This window comes from Grammomys surdaster, unplaced genomic scaffold (genome assembly GCF_004785775.1).
Source record: "Grammomys surdaster isolate TR1022 unplaced genomic scaffold, NIH_TR_1.0 372, whole genome shotgun sequence".
Taxonomy (NCBI): domain Eukaryota; kingdom Metazoa; phylum Chordata; class Mammalia; order Rodentia; family Muridae; genus Grammomys; species Grammomys surdaster.
This window is the reverse complement of record NW_021604791.1, coordinates 10,577,960-10,600,982: the sequence shown is the minus strand read 5'-3', so window position 1 is coordinate 10,600,982 and position 23,023 is coordinate 10,577,960. Positions and strand designations below refer to the sequence as shown.

Here is a 23,023-nt window from a genome sequence, read left to right as displayed (position 1 = left end):
TCCCTCCCTCCCCCCTCACTTCCCCTTCCTCTCCTTCTCCCTCTCCCTCTCATTCTCATTCTCTGTCGTGTGTGTGTGTGTGTGTGTGTGTGTGTGTGTGTGTGTGTGCATGCGTGTTGGGGGGTGTTGAACAAAAGAACTCAGTTTAGGTTAAGTTAAATGGTAATCAGCAAATAATTTTCCAGCCATCAAACACTTTTTTCATCATATAAGTTACAAACACGTAAGGCTTGTTGGGACTCGTAAAAATAGTATGAATCCTTGATCTCACCTATAAAAAATACCCCTTACATATATACCGTTTCCATGCACCACAAATCTTCCCATTTTGAAAATTTACTGTATCTTCATTTTTAAAAATAAATTTCCCTTTGGTCATCTGTAAATATTGGCAAAAGATTAATTATACAACATATAAGAGTCTAGTTTTCTTTCTACCTTCCTGTAACCTAAAGTCATCTCTCTCTCTAGTCTCTGCTTTGTTATTCCTAGTGTGGCTAACTCAGGTTGTTGTTTATGCTTAGAGAGGCACTTTATCAGCTGAGCCATCTCTCTAAGCCTTGTCCCCGTGATATAGAAAATATCCTTCAGACTTCCCTCTAATCTCCGAATGTACTCAAACGATAAGTTCTTTGGGAATCACATCTTTCTTTACTTTCATTTGATTTTTATATTCCTTCTGAGACTAGCCCTGGACCTAGTGTAAAAATGTCATTCAAAAATTCGTTGTAAATTTAATTATTACATTTGTTTTTAAAATTACAGCTTTCGTGCAGAGAGTCATAAATATTAGCCACCCAACTCTTTGTAGAAAACTTGTTACATAGCATCTCATTTAGTTAGTGAGCTATGTCTACAAATCCCCAAAGTAGAATGGTTGTTTATTCATTTGTCTGACTGGGAAGGATTTTTCCATACCCAGTTTAGAGGAACATCGTTGTGTTGAAAGATTTAGGTCATTGGTTTGGAGCAAGTACTTCATTTGACAGAGTAGTCAGAAATTTAGGGGCAGAGTTTGACCAATGAGGAAGTCTTCAGATTTCCTGAGGGGCAAAGGGCCACCTTTACTTTTCTTCTTTGTGGGTCTTAAAATGTAATCTACCTAGCAGTTACATCTACAGTCAGATAAAATTAGCTTGTGTTTTCTATCACTCACCATCTATAGGCTGTGGCCTTTACAGATAGTTGTTTAAATATTCTTAAATCTAACCCTTTATGTCCTCAATTGTTGGACTAAAGTAATCATAATTAAGAAGTCTATTTTAAAGAATTAATGGGCCAATCTAGATAAGACAGCCTGGCTAGTATCTGTAATGTAACGTGTCTAATAAGAATCCATTCCTTGGGCTGGGAAAACAGCTCAGTGCTTACCAAGCATGAATGAAGCCTTAACTTCAAGCCAGAGGACCTCAAAATGCTCTTATTAAAAATAAAAATATATCTCTTAAGAAAGGAGGAGGCTGGAGAGGTGGCTTAGCAGTTCAAGGCATGCACTCCTCTTGCTGAAGACCTGGGTTCTGTACTCAGAACTCACATCAGGAGGCCTGTCACTCAGAGTTCTGGGAACCCTCTGTCCTCATGACCCATTCATTCCTTAAAATAAACTCCTTAATTATAACTATCTTATTCTAACAGCCAAGAATGAAGGGTTAGATTTAAGAACATTTAAACAATGGTCTCAAAGGCTACATTCTACAGATGATGGGTGAGAGAAAAGGCAAGCTAAGTTTATCTGACTACAAAATGCAAGTGCTAGGTGGATCATATCTTAAGGACCACAAAGCAGGCTGGAGAGATGGCTCAGTAGTTAAGAGCACTGACTGCTCTTCCAGAGGTCCTAAGTTCAATTCCCAGCAACCACATGACTCACCACCATCTGTAATGAGATCTGGTACCCTCTTTTGGTGTGCGGGAAGACAGCTATAGTATACTAATGTATACTCATATACATTAAATAAGTAAATAAATAATAAATAAATAAATAAATAAATATTTTAAATAAGAACCACAAAGCATCTGCACTCACGTGCATATGCTCACACACACCAGATGCATAAATTAAAACAAATCTTAAAAAAATAAAAAGGTCCATTACTTCCTTACATTCCTCTTTCAGCCCATCCAACGGAGACAAATTGCTTAATATGTCATCATTTAAGGGAAGAAGTCAAAACTACATGACTTTAGTTTTGATCTGTGTTTATTATTTTTTTCAGACTCTAACTTAATTTTCCCTGATAACTAGTCCTATGTAATATTTGTAGGAACTACAGATGTGAGAGTTCACTGCAAAATGAGACATTCTCCTAACATAATGGATCCTGTAGTTCTGACTAAATAGGAAACTTGTCAAAATAAAATTAATCCTGTCTATAAAGAGCCCATTAACATTGAAATGTAAAAATTAACAGATATTCTGGGAAAGTTATTTACTGGTGTGGCAAGTTTGAGTGTTTGCAGGTTTGAAAGAGAAGAAATGCCACTGGTCAGCCCTTACTCCATAATGTGCACACGCAAGGCTGCTGTGGGGGTTTTCTTACCTGTGCACCAGCAGCTCCTGCAAGGTGCTCCTATTGAGAGTCTCCCAGCCGGAGTGCAACCTCAGCCACTGCTGGTCTTCCTCTCCGTGGATCAGCTCAGTCACAGATGGTTCTCTGATATAAAGGAAATGCTGGGTAAATATTCAAACAAATTGAACAAGTGTTATCATTATTTAGGGTTCAATTCTTTAAAATGTATCACATTATAAATCAATATTTCAAGAAAAGAAATTTATTCAGGAGGATTTGGCTGGAGCATGATTAGCAAAGGGGAAAGGAGTTAGGAAAAGGACCAGGCCTGTTAGTTACTTTGGGGAAAGGCCCCATGGAGCACTACACACTGTGTGCTTTATCATTCACTCACAAGCTTCCAAGAAGAAACCCATAGCTAGCACCCCAGTTATATCAAATGGAAAGTTGGAGAAACTCATCATTAGGCAAAAGAAAGTGCTATTATTAAAAAAAATTAGTTTTCCTTGCATTCTGAAACACTGAAACGTTCTTCTTGCACAAAACTAAATCCTTGAACACTGGTAATGCTGTCCTATCCTATGGCTCATTACTAAACACAGGCAGTGAATCCATAGGAATTACATGCAAACACCATGAATCTACAAGGCTGAGGTCCTAGAATCAATCCCCTAGAGAAAGCAAGCCAACTGTATTCCACAAAAGAATCTGCTTTTTGGGACTTGTGCAGTTGCAGAAGACATACACAAATGTGTGATTTTTCCCACTGTTGAGATGAGATGACAAAGCTTACTCAGAGTTCTGAAACATGACATAGGAATTTTGTTTTGTTTTGGTGAAGTTATCAATCCCATGTCTCATGCTTGTCAAGTATTTGACTACTGAGCTATATCCCCCAGTCTTATCCCATGGTACTCTGAAAGGAACTGGCATCAGATTGCTAGACAACAGCCCATTCTGTCTTCATCTTTCTCAGTGGGCTTTGTGTGTAAGCAATAACAAGTATCCCACAATAGTTTTAACTGAGCTCGCTTACTTTAAACACGCAAACGTACACAAGTCTCCAAAGGATAGGGACCCTGTACCTAGACATCAAGAGAGCAGCAACGGCTTACACATATCCACAACAAAAAACTCTGTTCCAGTGTGTCTGTTGCTGGGGAAAAAGAACCCCAGTGTTTGTTCTCAGTGGTTGAGAATTGGTATTGAAATACACATTTGTGTAGGAAATGCGCAAGTACCCTGTTCAGAGTGTTGAACAATTCCACAAGAATACTTAGAATCCAGCTTCCAAAGTATTTTTTTGAACCATATCATATCATCATCCTTATTTGAATCCTATTTTGTAGATATAATTTAAGGTAGTACAATGACTCTGGGCCTACTACCAGACAAACAATTGAAGACTGGTTAAGTTTCTTATCAAACTGAAGAATGAGCTAAGATGTTGACAGAATGGTATTAGTGGGCTTGAGACAAACATGAACACTACTATTGAGTCATTCCTGTTTAAACAGCTCAGCTTACACTTGCTACAGCATAACTCTCTTCAGTATGAATGTTTCCAGTGGGCATGACATCTGAGTCTATCTTTTTAGTAAGCCATAATTAAAAAACATACCAGTGAAATTCCAACTAAAAAGAGATAGCTTTTTTTTAAAATCTTACAATCTATTTGTCTATTTCAGAGGTGGAATATAATAACTATATTGGGCACAATCTATAGGTACAAATTATAAAATCACTTTTCATTATTTTATATTACCTTATGGCATTAAATCACACTATTCACATCTCACAAATATTAAAAACAGAGAAATTAATCTATTCCAGTATGAAAAGTAATGAAATTATAAGTGAAGTAAAATATTTACTAATCATAACCATCAATTAAATAATTTTAACATTATTAGAACATTAACAACAGTATTTAAGACAACATTTATGTTGTAACACCAATCAACCATAAATATTATACATTAAAATATCATTTGATAATAAAACAGTTTTACATAACTGAATAAGTTGTACTAAGTAGTAAGTATATTTTTGTGTAAATATATTCTTTGTCTTTCTTTGGATATTTTGTTGGAAAAATTCCTATTTCTTTTTTGATACCCTTTGGAGCATCACTCTTACTCTTTATCAAATAAAGGCTCGAGCATTTTATGGACAGCGCCTTGATTTCGGTGTTACAGTAAATGCTGGTCGCTTTTCAGCTTCTGTGAATCAGTGTGTTAGGCTGGAGATAACCCGTTTCTATCTCCATGGGCCGGCTCTTTCTTTAGAAGCCTGTAAACACGAGTTAAAGCTAACTCTGTAACAGAAGTGCTTTGTCTTGTCAGATGCCCTTTCCTCCTTTTTTAGAGGCGTCGGAAGCATAGAAAATGCTTCTGAGCATGTACACAACTTGACGTGAGCAGGAAATGTAAACAACATGGGGCGCTCTAGATAAAGAATCCAAAATTCAGAAAACATTACATGTGGACTTGCCTGCTGCCAGGGACATTACGTGGAATATTTTATTTCAAGAGATCCCTGAGCCCTGGGATTAGGAATCTATAGAGCCATTTGTGTGTCAGCTTTTGAGTAACGCAAAAAGGTTAAAAGAAGGCAGTAAAATTAAACTCGACTTACATTTATTAAATGGGGTTAACCAGCCATGTTCATACAAGTAGTGCTAGTTATCAGGTGGTTTTGAACTCAAAAACCAAATGTTACTTCAAGAGAATTTAAATGACTGATGTAGTCAGGCAGACGTTAAAATGGATAACTGTGAGTTAATAAGGAAAAATGGAATTTGAAACAAGAAATTAATAGCTATCGTGTCGGTGAGAGAAACAGATGAACGCTTGTTTTCCAAAGTTATTTGAGGTGCTGGATAAGGACTTCAAAAAAGGTGAGATCAAGAGCTACGGTAGAGTGAAGGCTGCCTCAGTCCATAAGCATCTCCGATTCATTCATTCATGTAGGATACGTGAATGATGATGGGGATAGGGGTTGGCCATCAGAATTCCAGGCAGTGAGACCAGGGATGGAAAGATGGCCCCACTGGTAGGCGTTTGGAATGTTAGATCAGTGGCAAGCAGGTCAGTGTGTCTAATATTTACCAAAGAAAAAACTTGAAGATGGGTTGGGTAAAACAGGAATTGGCATCTTATACAATCCCAGAATAAAAGAATTGAACTTTCTGTGCAGATTTTAATATAATGGAAAAAGACACATAGTTTTGAGATAAGGGAGTATATGGATGCTGACTTGGAGGTACTTTTTAAAAACGAGAGGAAGAAGACCTAAGATCAGAAACTCAGCCATTACTTGGAGTGCCCAGTACCATTTCAAAAGGATGCTGGTATGTAACAACTTCCTGTAGAAACTATTCGAGTCCTCTTGGGGCAAATTCATTCAACTTGTACCGTATTCTTAGGCTCTCAGGTTTCACCTATGTGCGTGTCCAAGTCAACGCTCTAACCACTGGAATGACCTGGGAATATGCTATCGTAGGGCATTTGTATGAATCAGCGTCATTCCTGCTCCTGAACTTCATGGTTTGTGGTTGGTCCTGTTATTACTGGGGTTAAGACTAGAAGGGTGAAAACTAGCTCTGGACAGTACTTGGTTTTGGAAACCTCAGGGAAGCTGGTTTTTGTGAGTGTCAATCTATTTTAACAATGAGTTGCTTACAACCAAGTATAATATGAGAGAAAACAAACTGGATTGACTTCAGATCCCACCTCGTTCCACTGCAGTTAATAATGGAGACTTTCTCTACCTCACTGAGAGGTTTCCACTTCATAAATTATTCACAGACTCAACTGACATGCTTTGAGATTCAGTTTGCTAATAGATAGCCAAATTCCTGTCAGGGTTTATCATTACCAGACATAAATTTATGGTCTTATGGCAACAGGAATACTTTGCCTTTGTTTTTAAAGCTGGTACCACGTAGATTCATGAAAGAACTTTAAAAAAAAATCTTCTTCCTCTGAATACATTTTCAGGAAAACAAGTCTCTTTTACCCAAAATACAACATTCTATCAAACACTATGAATACACACATTGTACCATAGATTTTCTTTCCACCTAGATGTTTAACCACAAACCTCTTAGAATTTGTCTAAGAAATTAATTCCCTATGAATACAACACAAGAGTAGCAGAAATGACTCAACAGTGCTGTGTGAAGGTCATGGTACTCCATGGGCTTGCTCCATGTGGCTTCTCCCTCAGACATACAAACATCGACTCAGTACTGTAGGCATTTTTACCAAGAAGTATTAAAAAAAAAACCACAAAACATTGGATTATGTTATGTAGGGTGTTTTCCCACAGTCTATAAACACGAAAAAGGGAATAAAGAGTCAATGAATAAAAATATATTATACACACACGCATGTGCCTTTTTTCTTCAGAAAATTAAATAATAAAAAAGAATTATAGGGCTGGAGAAATGGCTCAGTAGTTAAGAGCACTAGTTGCTTTTGCAGAGGATCCCGTTTAGTTCCCAGCACCCACACGATGGCTCAAAACTGTCTGTTAACTCAATTCCAAGGGACCCAACGCCCTCTTCTGGTTGCTATGGACACCAAGCATAGACATAGTACATCGACATATAAGCAAGCAACTGTAATTCACACAAAGTGAAAATAAATGAACCTGTAAGGATAAAGAGTTTTACCTTTTCTGGGAATTTAAAGCAGAAATGAAGGACTAAATTTAAAAAAAAAAAGTGTTGGACATCATTAGCAATCATGGAAATGCAAATAAATTTCACAGTGAAAATATTATCTTATTCCAACTAGGCTGACTGTCAGAAAAGTACTTAACAATCAGAGTTGAGAAGAATATGAAGGAATTAAAACTCATACGTTGGTGGTGGGAGTATAAAATGAGGTGGCCCTTTTGGAAAAGACTTTGGCAGCACTTCAAAAAAATTAAATATAAGTCACCATTTGCTATAGCAATTGTCTTTCTAAGTTTTTAATGCCCAAGAATCTTGAAAATGGATGTTCATGCAAAAGCTTACAGGTGACTGTTTACTATGAAACTCTATGCTAAATGGAAAAAGTAAGACATAAAAGCAGATATTATATGATTCTACTCATGGAAAATGTACCCTGTAGAAAAATCCGCAGACGTGGAAAATGCATTAGTAGTCATCAGGGCTGAAAGCAAATTGGAGACTAATAGCCATGCATTTGGGGCATTGGGGGAAAGTGGGGGGAGGCTAATAAAAGAATTCTGGAATCAGATGGTACCAATTATGTAACCTTGTGAATCTAGTGAAAGCAGCGCAATAGTGCTACTGGAAAGGGTTAATTCTATGATAAGCAAGTTATAGCTCACCCATTGAAACCTTGTGAATATCAAAAGATGCTTACTCAGGTTCATATGTGTGAGAGCAGCATCGTGGGCTGGACTTTCAGGTGCTTTCAAGTTTCATGTGAATAAGGCAACCATCTTGAAGTAAACAGTTCTTTCCCAGTAAACCTGGGGGTTGGGAGGACGCAGTGAAAACATAAACCCTACAAGGGAATACTAGGGACTCCTAGGTCACATAATACATAGTGTCTTTGACTGTGGTTGTGCCCAAAATATAGAAACATTCTCCAAAAAGAAACTCTGACAATCAAATAGATTCAAGACATGGATTTCCAGATGAGTTCACATTTTGTAGAGATAGAGCTTGTAGAGCCAAGAGACAGAAGTTCCCACCCCCTAAACTTATCCTCAAATGCCAGATGTCCCAACCCTGCATTTGGCAAGGATTAGAGAGCCGAATAAGTCCTGATTTGTATTGTTCATTAAATACATGTGCGTATGTTTCTGATAGTGTAAGTAGAAGACAAGATGCTGTCAAAAGAACTCACGGACTTGATTTATGCCTTTGTCTCACCAGCAAAGCATTGCGCTTCTAGGCTGGGGTGAACTCTGGATCAACCTCCAGATGAAAGTAAGTGTTCGGATTCAACACAAACACTGAATCTTTTCACCTGAACAAATACTTAATTACAAGTCTGCCAGTTTTGCTCTAATACATGGTTAGTAGAATCTGTGTCTGAAAAACAGAGCCCATGACTATCTTTTTAATCAACTGCCTCTACCAGAACTATTGCCGTATAATCCCAGAAAACACACAATTTGGCATAGGAGTAAAGTTTTTTTTTTTTTTTTTTTACAAACTAGTTTATAAACTCCCCACTAAAATCAATGAATACCCCTTTTAGAGGGAAGGTGAGTTAGTTCTGAATATTAAATATTAGTGCTTTTTTCAGTCTGTGCTTACAGAGTGAATCCTCCCAAGGATTAGAGCTGAATATTGTTTTCTTGCATACTTTCAATAGGAATTCTGTAAGCTCTGCTCTAAGCCTGTGTCATCGTCAATGAAGGAAATGAGACTTATGTCCTTTGTTGGTCTCACCCATGGCTCTCCTACACTCCAAGCCCAGTGATGGTGTCCTCCTGCACATCCTCCGTACAGTGTCTAGTTTAGGTCAACACTCATGCGCACACACTCCACAAAGCGAAACAGACTATGGAAGGTAAGCAGAGCTAAGGCTGGCTTTCTAAGGTTCGACCTTTGAAGTAGAATGTTTGGAAGCTAAAGGCCGACCAGTACAAAGGGCACTCCATTCTGAAAGTCAAGAAGGAAAGCCAGTATTTCCCCTCCAACCTGGAGTGTAGACACACCATGGTCAGAAAGATTTTGCAATCAAGGACTTTGACTGGAAGATTCAAAGGTTGTGTAGAGCTTGTCTGAGGTACCAGTAGCAGAAGTATGAATTTCCACAAGACAACTAGTCTCTAGAGACTCAGGAAACAGAAGCTTTCCAAGCAGCACATCCTCATACCAGGGATGAGGCCTCATCTGCCCATTATCTTCATTCTTTCCCTCTTCTGCCTCTCTATATGTCTCTCAGTCTATGAGCCATCAAAATAAGTTGACAGGTATACCTGAAGCCAGTCTCAGATGACCTGATGTTATTTACCCATTTATCCAAGAATTCTGCCAGTAATTATGGCGAATTGACTATATTTCTTCCTCATATTCTCCTTGCCTTTCAGTGAAATAAAGTTGTCGAAAACAAAAACATCCATTTGTCAATTGTGGCTTTAAATATCTTAAACGCTAACATTTCACCCTCGGAGTCAATGAAATAAAGGGAATAGAATAAGCGAGCTTGTGTTTCAGAGCACCTCTGTAAATCTAGCTGCCCTGAAGCTCACAGCAGGATGACCTCAAGCTTGAAGCAATCCTCCTGTCTCTACTTCCTGAGTGTTGGGGTTGCAGGGATTCACTGTCATATCTGGTTAAAGGAATTATTTATAAATCTCGTATGCAATAAAAAGTGGAAACAATCCAAATATTTGAAGATATAATTAAATGTGGCGTAACGTCGGAAATGTGGCTGACAATCTAAATGTGGTATAACAATTCAATGAAGTATTATTTAACTATGAAATTGTACATACTGTAACACAGATAACTGAGAATATTATCTAGACAAAAAGATCACGTGCTATACGCTTCCTTATTAAAACATCCAGAGCAGAAGCAAAACGCATAGAGATGGAAAATGAGTGAGTGATTTATTGCATCTGAAAGGCAACTGAGAGGGACTCCGTACGGCCACAGAGTTTCCTTCTGTGGTGATGAAAATGTTATGGACTTAGACAGTAGAGATAGTTGCGCAAACACTGTGACGGTGCCCAGCGCCACTGAAATAGTCAAATTCCTTACATGTATGTTAGAGCAACAAAAATCTAGTATGCAAGAAATACAAAAAAGATGAAGTAAGACAAGACATTTAAGACAAGAGATCTTTTGTTTACAGTTTAACAGTTTATATTTCAGGTGACTTGTCAAAACTTTTGTTCTTGTAAATCTTCTCAGGTCTGACTTACCCTCAGAACTCTCGGCAGAGCTAAGTCTCCTCGTGTAATTGAATTTTCATATTAAGCAATACCCCTGTGTCTTGGTGAGAGAACCAAGATAAGCACTTTCAAGTGGTTTTCATTTATTGAATCAAAATCATATCCCATTTCATTTAGACAGAATAAAGAAATTCCGAAAACGGACAGTAATTTAATAGATCATGACAGCTACAATTTTTTTTCTAGTGCTGGAAAAGATTAAAGTTCTTCTATTATAAATTAGTAAGAGTTACTCAAATTTCCAAAGATGTGGGTCTTTACAAGGAAGAAAAGGGCACAAGATGTTAGCGGTGATATGATTCTTCAAACTGGGGCAACAATAATATGCAGCTAGTTGCTGAGTCAAAAGGCTCATAATTGTAAACAATCTTCATTTATTCAGTGGATTCTGGGAAATACCATCAACTCTGGCTTTTAAGTCTAGAGTTGCATGACTCACTGATCTTTTATTTTTCTTATTTCTATATTCATACTCAAATCTCACATATATCATTAGGATAATAAGACAAAATGCCGTATAGTAATATAACGTACATATGTATACATTATCTTTTATGTGTTGTGTGGTGGTACAGAAGATTGTTCTCTATTGCCAAATGACCTGAAACAAAACACCTCACAAATCAGTGTGTGCACACTTCCTTCCATTCCAGTTATGTAAAAGACAGGGTGGGTCTTCTCATTCCACTAAAAAGCAAAACGCTGAATTATTCCTTGGTGTGTACTTTCTGTGTTGCTTAGGATAAATAGAAATACCAGCAGCTTTGACTTCTCTTTCTCAACTTGTTTTTTTTTTTTTTTAATGTATGTATATTGCTTAAAAAGAAATTCCCAGTAACCTCAGGGAAGGGGTATGAAGAGTTTTTCATCCAGGTTCCAGAGAGGAGACCATCTTAATGCATTTATAAGCAGTGAACGTATTCCATTTCACAAGTACTTCAAAATACAATTAGTTAGTTCATTTACTTTTGAGACTTTGCCATAACAGGTTTGCAGCTCACACTCTTTAGAGCAGGTGCCTAGAATTAAATAAGTTCCTCACACAGGATTTATTTCAAGGGCTTTGGAGAGCCCTGATTTTCCAGTTCTACATCATTCATAAGGAAGATATTACCACTAACATCCACAGAGCCCTCTGAGAAACTCATCAAGTGCTACACACTACTGACCTTACCCTAAACCCATCTGCCTGCAGGCCAGCTGACTCAGTGTCTCCTGCCAGCCATCAGCACACACGTGGTGTTCTCTTGCAGATCTGTGAACAGTCAGGAATGAGGAGGACTTCCCATTTTTAGAGAGGGTCACTGAGGGGAGAAAATTCGAGAAAGCCTAATTAAAAACACATCTTCTCCAGAGGCCATAAGTGTGTATGTCTTTGCTCTGACTGCATGCATCCATTTGTATTTATTTTAGTTGAGAACCCTTTGGGGTTGAACCTGTATGTGCAAATCACAGCTCCCTCAATGTGACAGGAGACTGAAAAAGGTGAATTCGATATGTGCTGTGCTTTCAAAACATTGCAGATTCTAATCAAAGGGACAGGCAGCGCTCGGCTTTATGAGGCAGAAGACGGCCAGGGGCAGAGCCCCACTGCCTTGAATTTCCACAGGGATTAGCCAAACTAATTGCAAGGAGCTATTTGAAACTCCATACTTTATTTTTTCAGCCTCTGAAAGTGGGAATTCATGAGGGTGGTGGACATTTATGATTGGTGTGGTGTATGTGCAAACCCCCAGCCTCTGCACTGGATCAGCCACGGGTCATTTGTGGAGCACCGTGTACCTGATCACAGTGCACAGGAAACTCATTATTTGGCAAGAGGATACAAAAGACTAAGGTAGGAACTGACTGAATTAGGGGAGCGATGTGCACACAAGGAGGGAGTTCATCAGATAGTCAAGATGAGATGACAATCTGCCACACTGACTGAGGTGCTTTCCAGTCCTGCCCATGGCAGGAACTAGACAGTTAGAAAACTCATGAAGGGTGAAGAGCAGGGCATATAGGTCAGACAAAGAGGCCACTTCTGTATCCTCTTCTTGAGGATGTAAATGATCCAAGAATGACTGATTATTCACCACTATCGAACTTGGGTGATAAATAAAATTTAAGTCCCCAAATGGCATGCCTCCAAGCCATTTAAATGCAAAAATGTTATACATATAATATAGACATTTAAAATCAAGAAGTAACTTCAGGGTGGGGGATTTTCTGTTACCCAGAAATAATTCTCATCAATCACCTGTCAGCTTTTATAACAGTTAAACAAAATAGATGAACTTGATGCGTAAAACCCATGACATAATTTAGGATTCATTAGCTTAGATGGCTGACAGGCATGTGAATGCAAGGCAGGTGGCAGGGACCGGAAGCTTACCACAGTCCCATTCATCCGAACTGTCTGAGCAGTCGGCCCGTCCATCACACCACAGGTCACGTGGCACACACTCATGGTTGGTACATTCCAGCTCATTGTCCCGGCAAAATGCTGGGCAGGGAGACAAAGAGGAAGAAGACGGAAATGGTTGAGAAAGCAGACTGAAGACACCGCAGGAAGAAAGCAAACTCTGTTCATGTGGGCAGACCGCTTTTTAGGGATCTTACTATTAAATTACTCTCTGAGTCACATATAAATCTCTTTTTGATTTTTAAAATTACAGTAAATCTCCTTGATTGCCTACTTAGCATCCATTTCCCGTCTACCTTCCATGAAAAGGAAACCTGATTTTGTCCAGGGCTTCATACCAACCATCCCTCATTCCAGAGGAAGACGTTGATTACTTTAACATCGGCATGGCATATTTCTTATCGGAGAGTAATTATCAGTCCAGGATTAAATGAAATCCCGCAACAGACCCTTGCTCTATGATTTGATGATTTATACATTGCAAAATAGCATGCGCCTAAACTCTGCTGACCATGCCATGCACCTGAGCCTGGAACCGGGCCAGACTGGAGCAGGCAGCTTTTCCTACTCCCTGCCTGAAGCTGTGTTTTGAGAGTTTGTAGAAAATGTCTTTCCTAATCCACACAGAAGCCCCTTGCTACAGGCTGTCACCCTGCCCAGTGTTGACCCGTGGAGAATCCCTTAGTGACATTCCAGGATAAGGAGCAGAATCGTCCCTTCTTCCTACTGAATATGATCAAGGCAGCTCATCCGCCCTGAGGTCAAGCTAAGATGAGTCACAGACATGATGATGTATTTCTCAACTCTCTGTAGCCTTGTGGATCCATTCTACCATGCTTTTTACTATAATAATATAAGACATGTATAATAGACATGATAACAAATGTCTTCATTTTTTTTGTTAGATTGAGTTGAGCTTTCTGTTAATTGTAAGTAAAATATCTTAAGGTGATGGCTATATATCATTTAGACGGAAAAGATTTCAAAAGCACACAAAACTTAAAACCACCACCGTAGTTAAGTGTGAACTTTTCATGACCTTCTGAAGTTCTCTTAACCTATGTATATTTAGTTCTAAAACTCAGGGCAAACTGCACATACTTCTGTATATTTCCTATCACTCAACTGCTGTCTTTGTGATAAGTGTCCTTTGAGGCCATTTCTTAGAGGTTTAGTCTCAAGCTTGTGATACAATTGGAAAGCTGAAGAACTGCTTTTTTAAATAGGGAAGATGTGAGGGATATTTTGAAGCCAGTGGAAGCATATCCTGACAGAACATGATGGGACCTCAGTCTCTTCGTTTTCTTTTCTAACATACAGCCTTGAAGTTAATATGCTTCTCTGTTGTTTCTTCACCTCTAAATCATAGACTGAAACATCCTAAATTCTAAGCAAAATAAACCCAACTTCTTACATTGACTCTCTTGGGTATTCTGTTAACTAATGGGAAATCAACTAACACGTCAACTAAAGATATGTAAGGAACCCAGGTCAAATAATTCTGCAGTGTGAGTTTAATGTTGACAATGTGTTTAATCTTACGGTTATATTTTATGTCTTCCATTTTGGACACAGGAAAGAGGTATTTTAATGTTTTCCTATTGTTAGAATAATATTTGTATGTATTTAAAAAACATTAGTCTTTTTTGGAATATATACCTTTGTAGACATAAGTTTGGTCAAAAGAACCAAACAAACTAAAAACTCTTTGTATGTATTTCCAAATTTCTAGCTTATATTTAAAGTGAAGCGATGGGTATTTAAAATACAAAACACCATTTGTTAACAAATTCATAAAGGCACTTACAGCAGTTTTTTTCATCCATACTATCTGGACAGTCTGGAAACCCATCACAGATTAATGTATGCTTCAGACACTGCTTGTTGAATGGGCATTCCCAAAGATCTCTCTCTTTACAACCTGGAAACAGAAGAAAAAGCTATTAGTGATAGATGCACAGTTGAAAATGATGGTGAAATGTAATTGAATAATGTTGAAAAAAACTCTTTAGAATAAAGGTCTGGTTTCTTCTTGAAGACTTTGGACGTCTGTGATTACTAGGAATCACGCAATCCTGAAAGTAGGAGCAAACAGTAGTCTCCGTTCTGCCGGGTGAACAGAACAGCATGCCTAACAGAAGATCCAAATCAACATACAGGAAGTGGAAAAACGTGAAAAAGCAGCTACGCATTAGCATCCTTCCTGAGTTGTTCCTTTTGCTTTCTGTGTCTGCGTGCCAACATGCACGGCTCATCCATAAAAGCGAGTCATGCTTTTAAGCACGTATGCCAAAACCTAGAGATGTAAATCCGTACAATCTTAAAATGTAATTACAGTCTACAAACTGAGGGACCATCTGTGTTTCATGAAAGAGGCCCCTTATATGTTAAGTACTTACAAAATTCATTTAAGAGCCAGGTGCAAAATTCATTACTTTTTCTGGCCCAGAGATGTAAGGTTGGAGACCTCATCAGTTAGTATGGAAAATGGAAATGATTTGGAAAAGATAAGGGATTGTAGGTTTACAACTTGAACTTCAATTTCCCGTCAAGGAGCGAACACTTAGACTACATTTACTACATATCACCTGGTTAAGTGCAGTGTGTTTGAATGTCTTCTAAGAAATGCCAAGACTCTACTGTAACTAGATACCTCAGAAGACCCAGGGTCCTGACCATCCTGAGAGGATATGAAAGAAAATATTTCCTAGCTTTAAATTTTTACATATTTCAGGTTTTGAGATGCTTTCACCTGTAGTCTAGGCTATCCTTGACCTCGAGACCCACCTATCTGATTATAGTCAAGTGTTCCCTTGACCTTTCTGATGTCAGTGATTTTTCTGAGAACAGTCATTAGTTCAGGCTAGACCCTCAATACATGGTTAATTCAAATGCAGCTTCACTTCATCTAAGGAACAAAAACCTCTGGTTCTCAGGAAAACATAATTTAAGATATCTAGATCACAAAGCAGTGACCAAATCAGGATACTGTTAAATGCTGTGTCTCATCAGACCTATTACAAAGAATTCAGAGAGCTCTCACGGATGATTAACTCAGGAGTCTTGGAATCCATTGGAAAAAGCATCTCACTGTTAAAAATGGTTATTCAAAACAAGGATCAAAATTCTTTCCCAGAATAGTAATTTCACTGAGCTAAAATTAGATGTAGAGTGTTCTGTCACCCAAATATGTGAGAGATAAATGGTGAGAGACCTACACTGGCCATTCACCCGGAGTGGCCTTAGGTCCAGACGTCGATTCGATGAATGAGTTCATTGAGAGGGATTGACTTTCCAGCTGGCAGAGGATGCCAGCCCTATCTGCAATGTTATGACAGTGATGTCTTCTAGAGACTGAAAAGGAACCCTGAAATCTGCCCATGTGCACCAGTTCCTGTCCAACAGCCTAAACTCTCATTCCATCAGGAAGCAGTGCAAACACAGAAAATGTGACTGTTGTTGTTATTGTTGTTGTTGGTGGTGGCGGTGGCAGCAGAAAAACTACTAGGCTTGTGGGGGATGGGAGAAAGAAGTCTGATGCAAGGAGACCTTTGAAACAATGAAGAATTTGTACACTTTGAAGGGACTAATATAAAAACCAGCAGAGGAACAGGTCACAGGGCAAAAGGCATGCTGAGGTGTATACTCACACAAACAGCACTACCAACAATAATGGCATTCATTACCTACTGTGTATCTCATTCTCCAACCTTAAATGAGTACTCTGTGACATTAATGTTTCCTTCGTGCATACTTTTTTGTTAGAAAAGTCCGTATAAGCAAACATCTCTTGGGAATAAAGATGTTAAGAACAGAAGAAATGAAGCGAGAGGAGGTCATATCGTTTGTCACGTTGAAGGCAGTATTATTTGTGAAGGGACCACTTTGTCTATAAAGTGACATTTTTGATGTGAGTATGTGTTCGAACAAATATGGATCAGATAGGACACTTCACGTAGCTTTAGGTTATGAGACCAAATTGCAGGGGTTGTTAGAAAAACAATCGGCCAGCACAGGAGAAACTAGAGAGGCACACCAAAGGAGGGCAGTGCTGGGCGAGGTATTAAGTCCTGATCTGCACAGAACTCGGCTAGCTCAAGCACCAAATGGCAAGCTAAAATCGACAGGTCCTGTGAATGTAGCCTGGAAGCCAAACCTAAGTCTCTGCAATGCACTCTGCCGTTCTGAGAAGCCCATCCAGTACTCAATATAAGACGATGATTCGTGAACCAAGCAGCAAAGTACCAAAGGGAGAGAGATCACGCTTCTCCTTTAGTGGGAGTCTGTTGAGAGATCAGAAATCAAGCCACAGGTTCATCCCCAAAGCACACTTAGGGGTATGCTCCATGTGCAGACACAATGAGTCTCTCTTCTGATGGCCACCAAGCAGAATGGTCCCGTCCATAAGCAAAGCTTTTGAGTGGTAAATTATCTCAGTGCTCTTAAAGAGTACAAAAAATATACAAAACCTTCCATAAAACTTCAAAGTATTACAATAATAAGCTACGGGGATCTCCAGAGGATAGGACTCTGAGAAAAAGTTCTGGTTACATCTAAAGTTTTTGTTTTATCTGAGTTTTATAAAGGACCAAGTATAACTGATAAAGGTGCTGTTCGTTAATGTGAAGACAAATATGAAGCTGCTCTACAGTTTGTACTGCTGTCCAGCCTTCTCTGCATGGAAGAATTCCATCATATAATACTCAGAAGAGGGAGTCATTATTGGTTGTGATGCTACATTCAGGTAACTAAGGGTTCTATTTTTACATTAGATATAAAGAATTTGCTTAAACCATATTTTTTAATGGCCCCACAGAGAAGACCCACTGTCTGCATCAGAGCACAGGTAACACCGCATTTATATCATAGCTTGCCCAGACTGTGGTCATAAACCCCAGTGAAAGCAAACCTCAGCCTTACACGGTCAATGTCAAAGTTTGGCAGCAAAAATCAAGTACAGAATCTCGTGGCTGTCTTCTTCTTGTCTTTCATGTTTGCTACTCTGTTCAGGACTGGCTATTCTCCACACAGTGCTATGCTGGAAATAAACTGATTTTTTTTATCAAGTTGCTAGTTTAACTGTATATGGAAATTTTATATATTTTATCACTGACAAGCTATCAACATATAAGATGAGGAAGTGCTGACTCTGCTAATCCCTCCCACGTCTCCAAGGTTCCCTGCCTGTGAGTGAGTTCTTTAGTGATGCCTTCGGGCTTGCATGGTTCTTCTAAGCATTTGTTGAAAACACACTGACTATTAATAAACCTTAAAATGCTTGCATACATAATCAGTGAGAAATTTATCACAAATTCCGGAGCCTGCTATGAGCAAATCTCTCCTTGCTAAGTTCGTTTATTTTGAAAGTTACAACTATAATTTAATGTGCTTCGGCAATCCCATTTCCAGATACAAAATTGCTAAAGAAACATACAATCAATTTAATTTCTAACACATCGGATGCTTCCTAACTGAAGGTAGTGTTGTTTGGAAGGGAACCCCCACAGATGTGTTGTTAAAACTTCTATGTGAGCTGTAGACTCATGACAGGCAACCCCAGGCACTGAGTGCCTTCAACACAGGAGGCATAGAATACATCAGAGTGACAGAAAGGTGGAATGCAGCCCAGCCTCCCTGGCTCCATTGTCACATAGGCATATGTGCACGTGACATCAGAGGACAACAACAGAGCATGAACTGGATGACGTACCCAGAGTCCCCTGTGGCCTGTCAACCTCACTTCCTTAACTATTCACCAGCAATGTGTCTTCTCAGCACACTGCACAGCCCATCTGAGTGCATGCATGCATGCCGAAGGGGAACTTGTCCATCGCGGGTCACTTTGGAAAACTCAGTGCAAATGTTTCTCATGTAAATTATTGCCATTAAAGCAATCTGTTTAGCTCCTAATGAACTAATTTCTTCTCAGTTTTTAATTTCTCACATCCGAGCTATCAGTGGTATTTTGACATGATATTTTGAAAATGAAATAAAGGTTAGTTTATTGTACTGGCTGGTTTTGTGTGTCAACTTGGCACAAGCTAGAGTTATCGCAGAGAAAGGAGCCTCCGTTGAGGAAATGCCTCCATGAGAGCCAGCTGTAAGGCATTTTCTCAATTGGTTATCAAGCAGGGAGGTCCTAGCCCATTGTGGGCTTGTAGTCCTGGGTTCTGTAAGAAAGCAAGCTGAGCAAGCCAGGGGAAGCAAGCCAGTGAGTAACATCCCTCCATGGCCTCTGCATCAGCTCCTGCTTCCTGACCTGCTTGAGTTCCAGTCTTGACTTCCATTGGTGATGAACAGCAATGTGGACGTGTAAGCTGAATAAACCCTTTCCTCCCCAACTTGCTTCATGATCATGATGTTTGTGCAGGAATAGAAACCTTGACTAAGACATTTACTTTATCTTTGTGGTATTTTCTCTTTTAAGAGAAAAATTCTAATGAAAACTCGTTATTTAACTATAATGTTGATATTTCAGATCTATTTAAGTACTTTATAACAGTACTATGAATTTATGCTTCATAGTATACTTTAGAATGAAGACCATTTATTCTTGGCAAGATGTATTTTATTTGTTTTGTTGTGATTTTCTTGACTCAGAACCTCAATTAGCAGCCTCAAACTCCTTGTGTAGTTGAAGGTGACCTTGAATTCTCAACCTTTTCCGTCTACCTCCCAAGGGCTGGGATTTCAGATGTGCACCCCCAAGCAGCATGAACGATTTTTTTTCAGCTGAGCACTGGCCAAATATTTAGTTACCTGATAAAAATCTAGACTTAGTCTTCTCAATGGTGTCATAGGACCACTTTGAATACTCTAAGTTAATCCATTTTAAATCATACCTTAGGATGCCATACCTTAGAATACCAATGTTCTTATGTGAACAATCTAGTACATTATTGGCACACCACTCAAATGACAGTGAGTGATTTTATTTTTATATATTTTTTACAAAAAGCTCACCAACAGGAACAGGCAAACTATAGTAAGTTCTCAAATTATTAAATATTGCCCCACAGCAAAATTGCACTGACCTCTGTACCATCATCCTGACAGTTGTAATCTTCTAGAAGATGCGTTTGTCCTTATTTATAGTAGCCGATAGTTCAGTTGATTGCTTACGACATTTTGTCTTGACCAGGAGGACAGTGTTTACTACAAAAATTCATTTCGAGGGGGAAGGCAATATTTCATACTTCAAAACCCAATGGAATAAAATGATCTTAAAATGTATATTGCCTTATGTGCTTCCAGTGAATAAGGTGTCAGTCTTATTTTGGGGTATGACAGGCTAAATAAACACAAGCAAGCTAGTTTTTAGATAGCACTTCAATCATCCTGCTCTGTCCTGGGCATTGATTGTTGAAAGCATTATCTGTTTTCTGCTCCATGGCATGCTCTCAGCATACAAGAACCACAGTTTTCACGAAAATAAACTGAGTATGGCTGTGTTCAAATTGGCACTGGCATCTCCAGCCTCCGCACTGGTGACGCTAGGGCTCAATGACACAAGTGTCAGGGAGAATTTTATCCTTTTCAACAGAGGCAAAGTGAGAGGGGAATGAAAATGAATCTTAATTAAATGTGAGTGCTGTTGCCTGAACTGTCTTCATGGATGGAGATGCCTGATTAGTGGCCGAGGAAGGCTATGCCAAGACGTCGGTATTCTTCCCAGAAACCAGATAACAACTGTTTTGCAATTTAATAACAAAAATGGTTCCTCACATTAACGAACTGTTTCTTTTCTCTTTTACTATTCATATATGTAAGGCTATAAACTGAAATGTAACTTTATTATAGATTAAAATGTAATTTCAGAGAAGAACAGTCATATCAAGTCATGACTTATGGTCTACTGCCTTCAGAATTAAATGCATTGTTAGGTCAGACGCCACTTCCTAGAATAAGCAAACTGCTTACGTTTTCCAACACGGTTCCTTATTCTTGATGGTTACTACTGTACATTAAAGACAATGCCACCTCACATACATACCACAGTTCTCTTCGTCACTGTCGTCATCACAGTCAGCTTGGCCGTCACATCGTCTGGAACCCAGAACGCACCGTCCTGAGCGGCACTTGAAGTGACTTGGAGAACATTCTGTCAAAAAGCAGTGCTTCTCTCAGCGGACAGAATTACAAAGGGGTCAACCTACACATGTGCTTCCCTTTGGGGTGAAGCACTAAAGAAAGAACAGGTCTCCTCACAGCCGAAACACTTATTTCATGTGGCTCTACACGTTGTCTCTCTTCTCTCTGCTAATCCCCGTCCTTCTCCTTAATTCTTGGTACCATCTCTTCAGATCACCTTTCTAAATAGCCACTCAACAACAGCCTGAGCCTGAAATCCCTTATGCAATCCATGATCCTAATTTCCCAGAGGTTCTAGCCTCTCATTGGATGAACCAGTCCCCAAGTCTACTTTTCTATTAATAACCGTTCTGTTAATAACTTGGAAGAACCAAGGCTTGGTATTTGTCATTAGCTTCATGGCTCCTCAAACAAACAGTATCCACAACTAACCAGTGAGGTATGCATAAAGCATGAAATACCTGGATGACTAAGCTCACCTCTGGGTTCATTTTTATTGCTTAAAATTATTTCACAAATGATAGTTAATGACAACTGCGAACCAATAGGTGCCAGTTCTCTTCTAGAGCAATTAAGTAGTTTTGGGCCTCACTCACCTACACAACCTAACTGAGAACTAAGTAGAAAACCAACGACAGCCCTCCCTAACTCAGAGACTGCAAAAAGCGGCTGACTCGTCCATCCACGTTAGATGCCCTACTGGAATAAACTGGAACATTAACCTTCCACGTCTTCATTGGGCAGGAGGCAAGTTTGATTGTCTGAACTTTCCTCTGGAAATTGATTGCAATCTGTGTCTTCAGGCCACTGGAGGCCTACGATCCCCAGAACAGACTCACAACGCTCTTTAGAGTGTTCACACAGGAGTCTACGAGCAGAAAGACAATGCGTCAGAAACCAGATCGCTCCATAGGAAACGTATGCTCAGAGTGCATTTGGGTTTAAATTCTATGTGGGACTATATGTGTAAGGAAATGTGTAGAAACATATAGGCATGCACATATATGTAATTGTTCCTTAGGAAAGCCAAACAAGGCAATATCTCAATAAAGAGGACCCAGCTGCCTTCACTACAATAGACTACTGCAGACAAAAATATTAACTATTCTCCAACCTCAGATCCCCTTCCCGTTGGCTTTCTACTTTTCTGTCTTTTGGGTAAACATTCTCTAGCCTTTGGTTCACCATGGACCAAAGACTCCAACCGATTGTCCTCTGATGAATATTGGCGGAGGATCACATGTTATGGTGGCTCATCTGGGGCTCTGCCTCTGTTTCCCCGTCTTCACCTGCTATTAATACTGCTTATTTATTTGTTCTAAAGATAAAACTCAGTTTCTAGTTTAGGTTTGGAATTTTCAACAAAGATGAAATATGGGCCATTCTCATATTCAGCTGGAAAAAAATAGTAAGTTCAATATTATTCAGGCACAATCGACTGCATTAAAGTTCTGCTGCAGATATGCAACAGATATAGGAGCTCAGTCATAGCTGTCATCTGAAGGTAACCATTTGCTCTATTACTTTAGAATCTTACTAGAAGGTGGAAATAATACTAACAGCACCACCAAAAGTTTAAGGAAGTTTTTGTCAAGATCTGTGTGGCCCTCAGTGCTAGGTACTTGTCATGATGGTGCAACTCAGTCATAGGGGATTTTGAACATGAGACATGATAACCCTCAAGCTTTTTCCACATTGGGAGGCTCAGAAAGACTAGATATTGTCAGATTTGCAACTTAAAAATTAAATGTTAAGGTTAATGAACAAACTCAGTAAAAACAGCTATGCATTAATCCATAAGCCTTGGAACATATTAGTATGTTATAATAAAATATCTTTATGCCTAAATATCAAAATGTTCCTATTGCTGGCACTGAAATTGAAAGACATACTATTAAATCTAAGAAACAGAGTTAAGGTCACCAAAAGAAGTTTATCAATATGTTCATTCAATAGCACCTCAGAACTATTTGTCCTTTTAGGTTATAAAACTTAAACCATGAGATTCAACGTGGATATACACTTATAACTACAGTAAATTGATGCATTGGGGAATTTTATGTAGATATGAAAAAAATCA

At 38.9% G+C, this 23,023-nt stretch overlaps 1 protein-coding gene across 2 annotated transcripts in view; it reads right to left on the bottom strand.

Moving 5' to 3' along the window:
- Nucleotides 1-23,023, bottom strand: part of Corin (corin, serine peptidase) — a 200,043-nt gene that overhangs the window by 17,903 nt on the left and 159,117 nt on the right. For both annotated transcript variants that reach the window (XM_028780786.1, XM_028780785.1), the window contains exons 12-17: nt 21,666-21,811; nt 20,846-20,953; nt 14,660-14,773; nt 12,823-12,933; nt 11,620-11,749; nt 2,541-2,654 (exon numbers count right to left, since the gene is read on the bottom strand). In XM_028780786.1, coding sequence (XP_028636619.1) covers nt 2,541-2,654; nt 11,620-11,749; nt 12,823-12,933; nt 14,660-14,773; nt 20,846-20,953; nt 21,666-21,811 — 723 coding nt within the window. The remainder of the gene's footprint in view (nt 1-2,540; nt 2,655-11,619; nt 11,750-12,822; nt 12,934-14,659; nt 14,774-20,845; nt 20,954-21,665; nt 21,812-23,023) is intronic.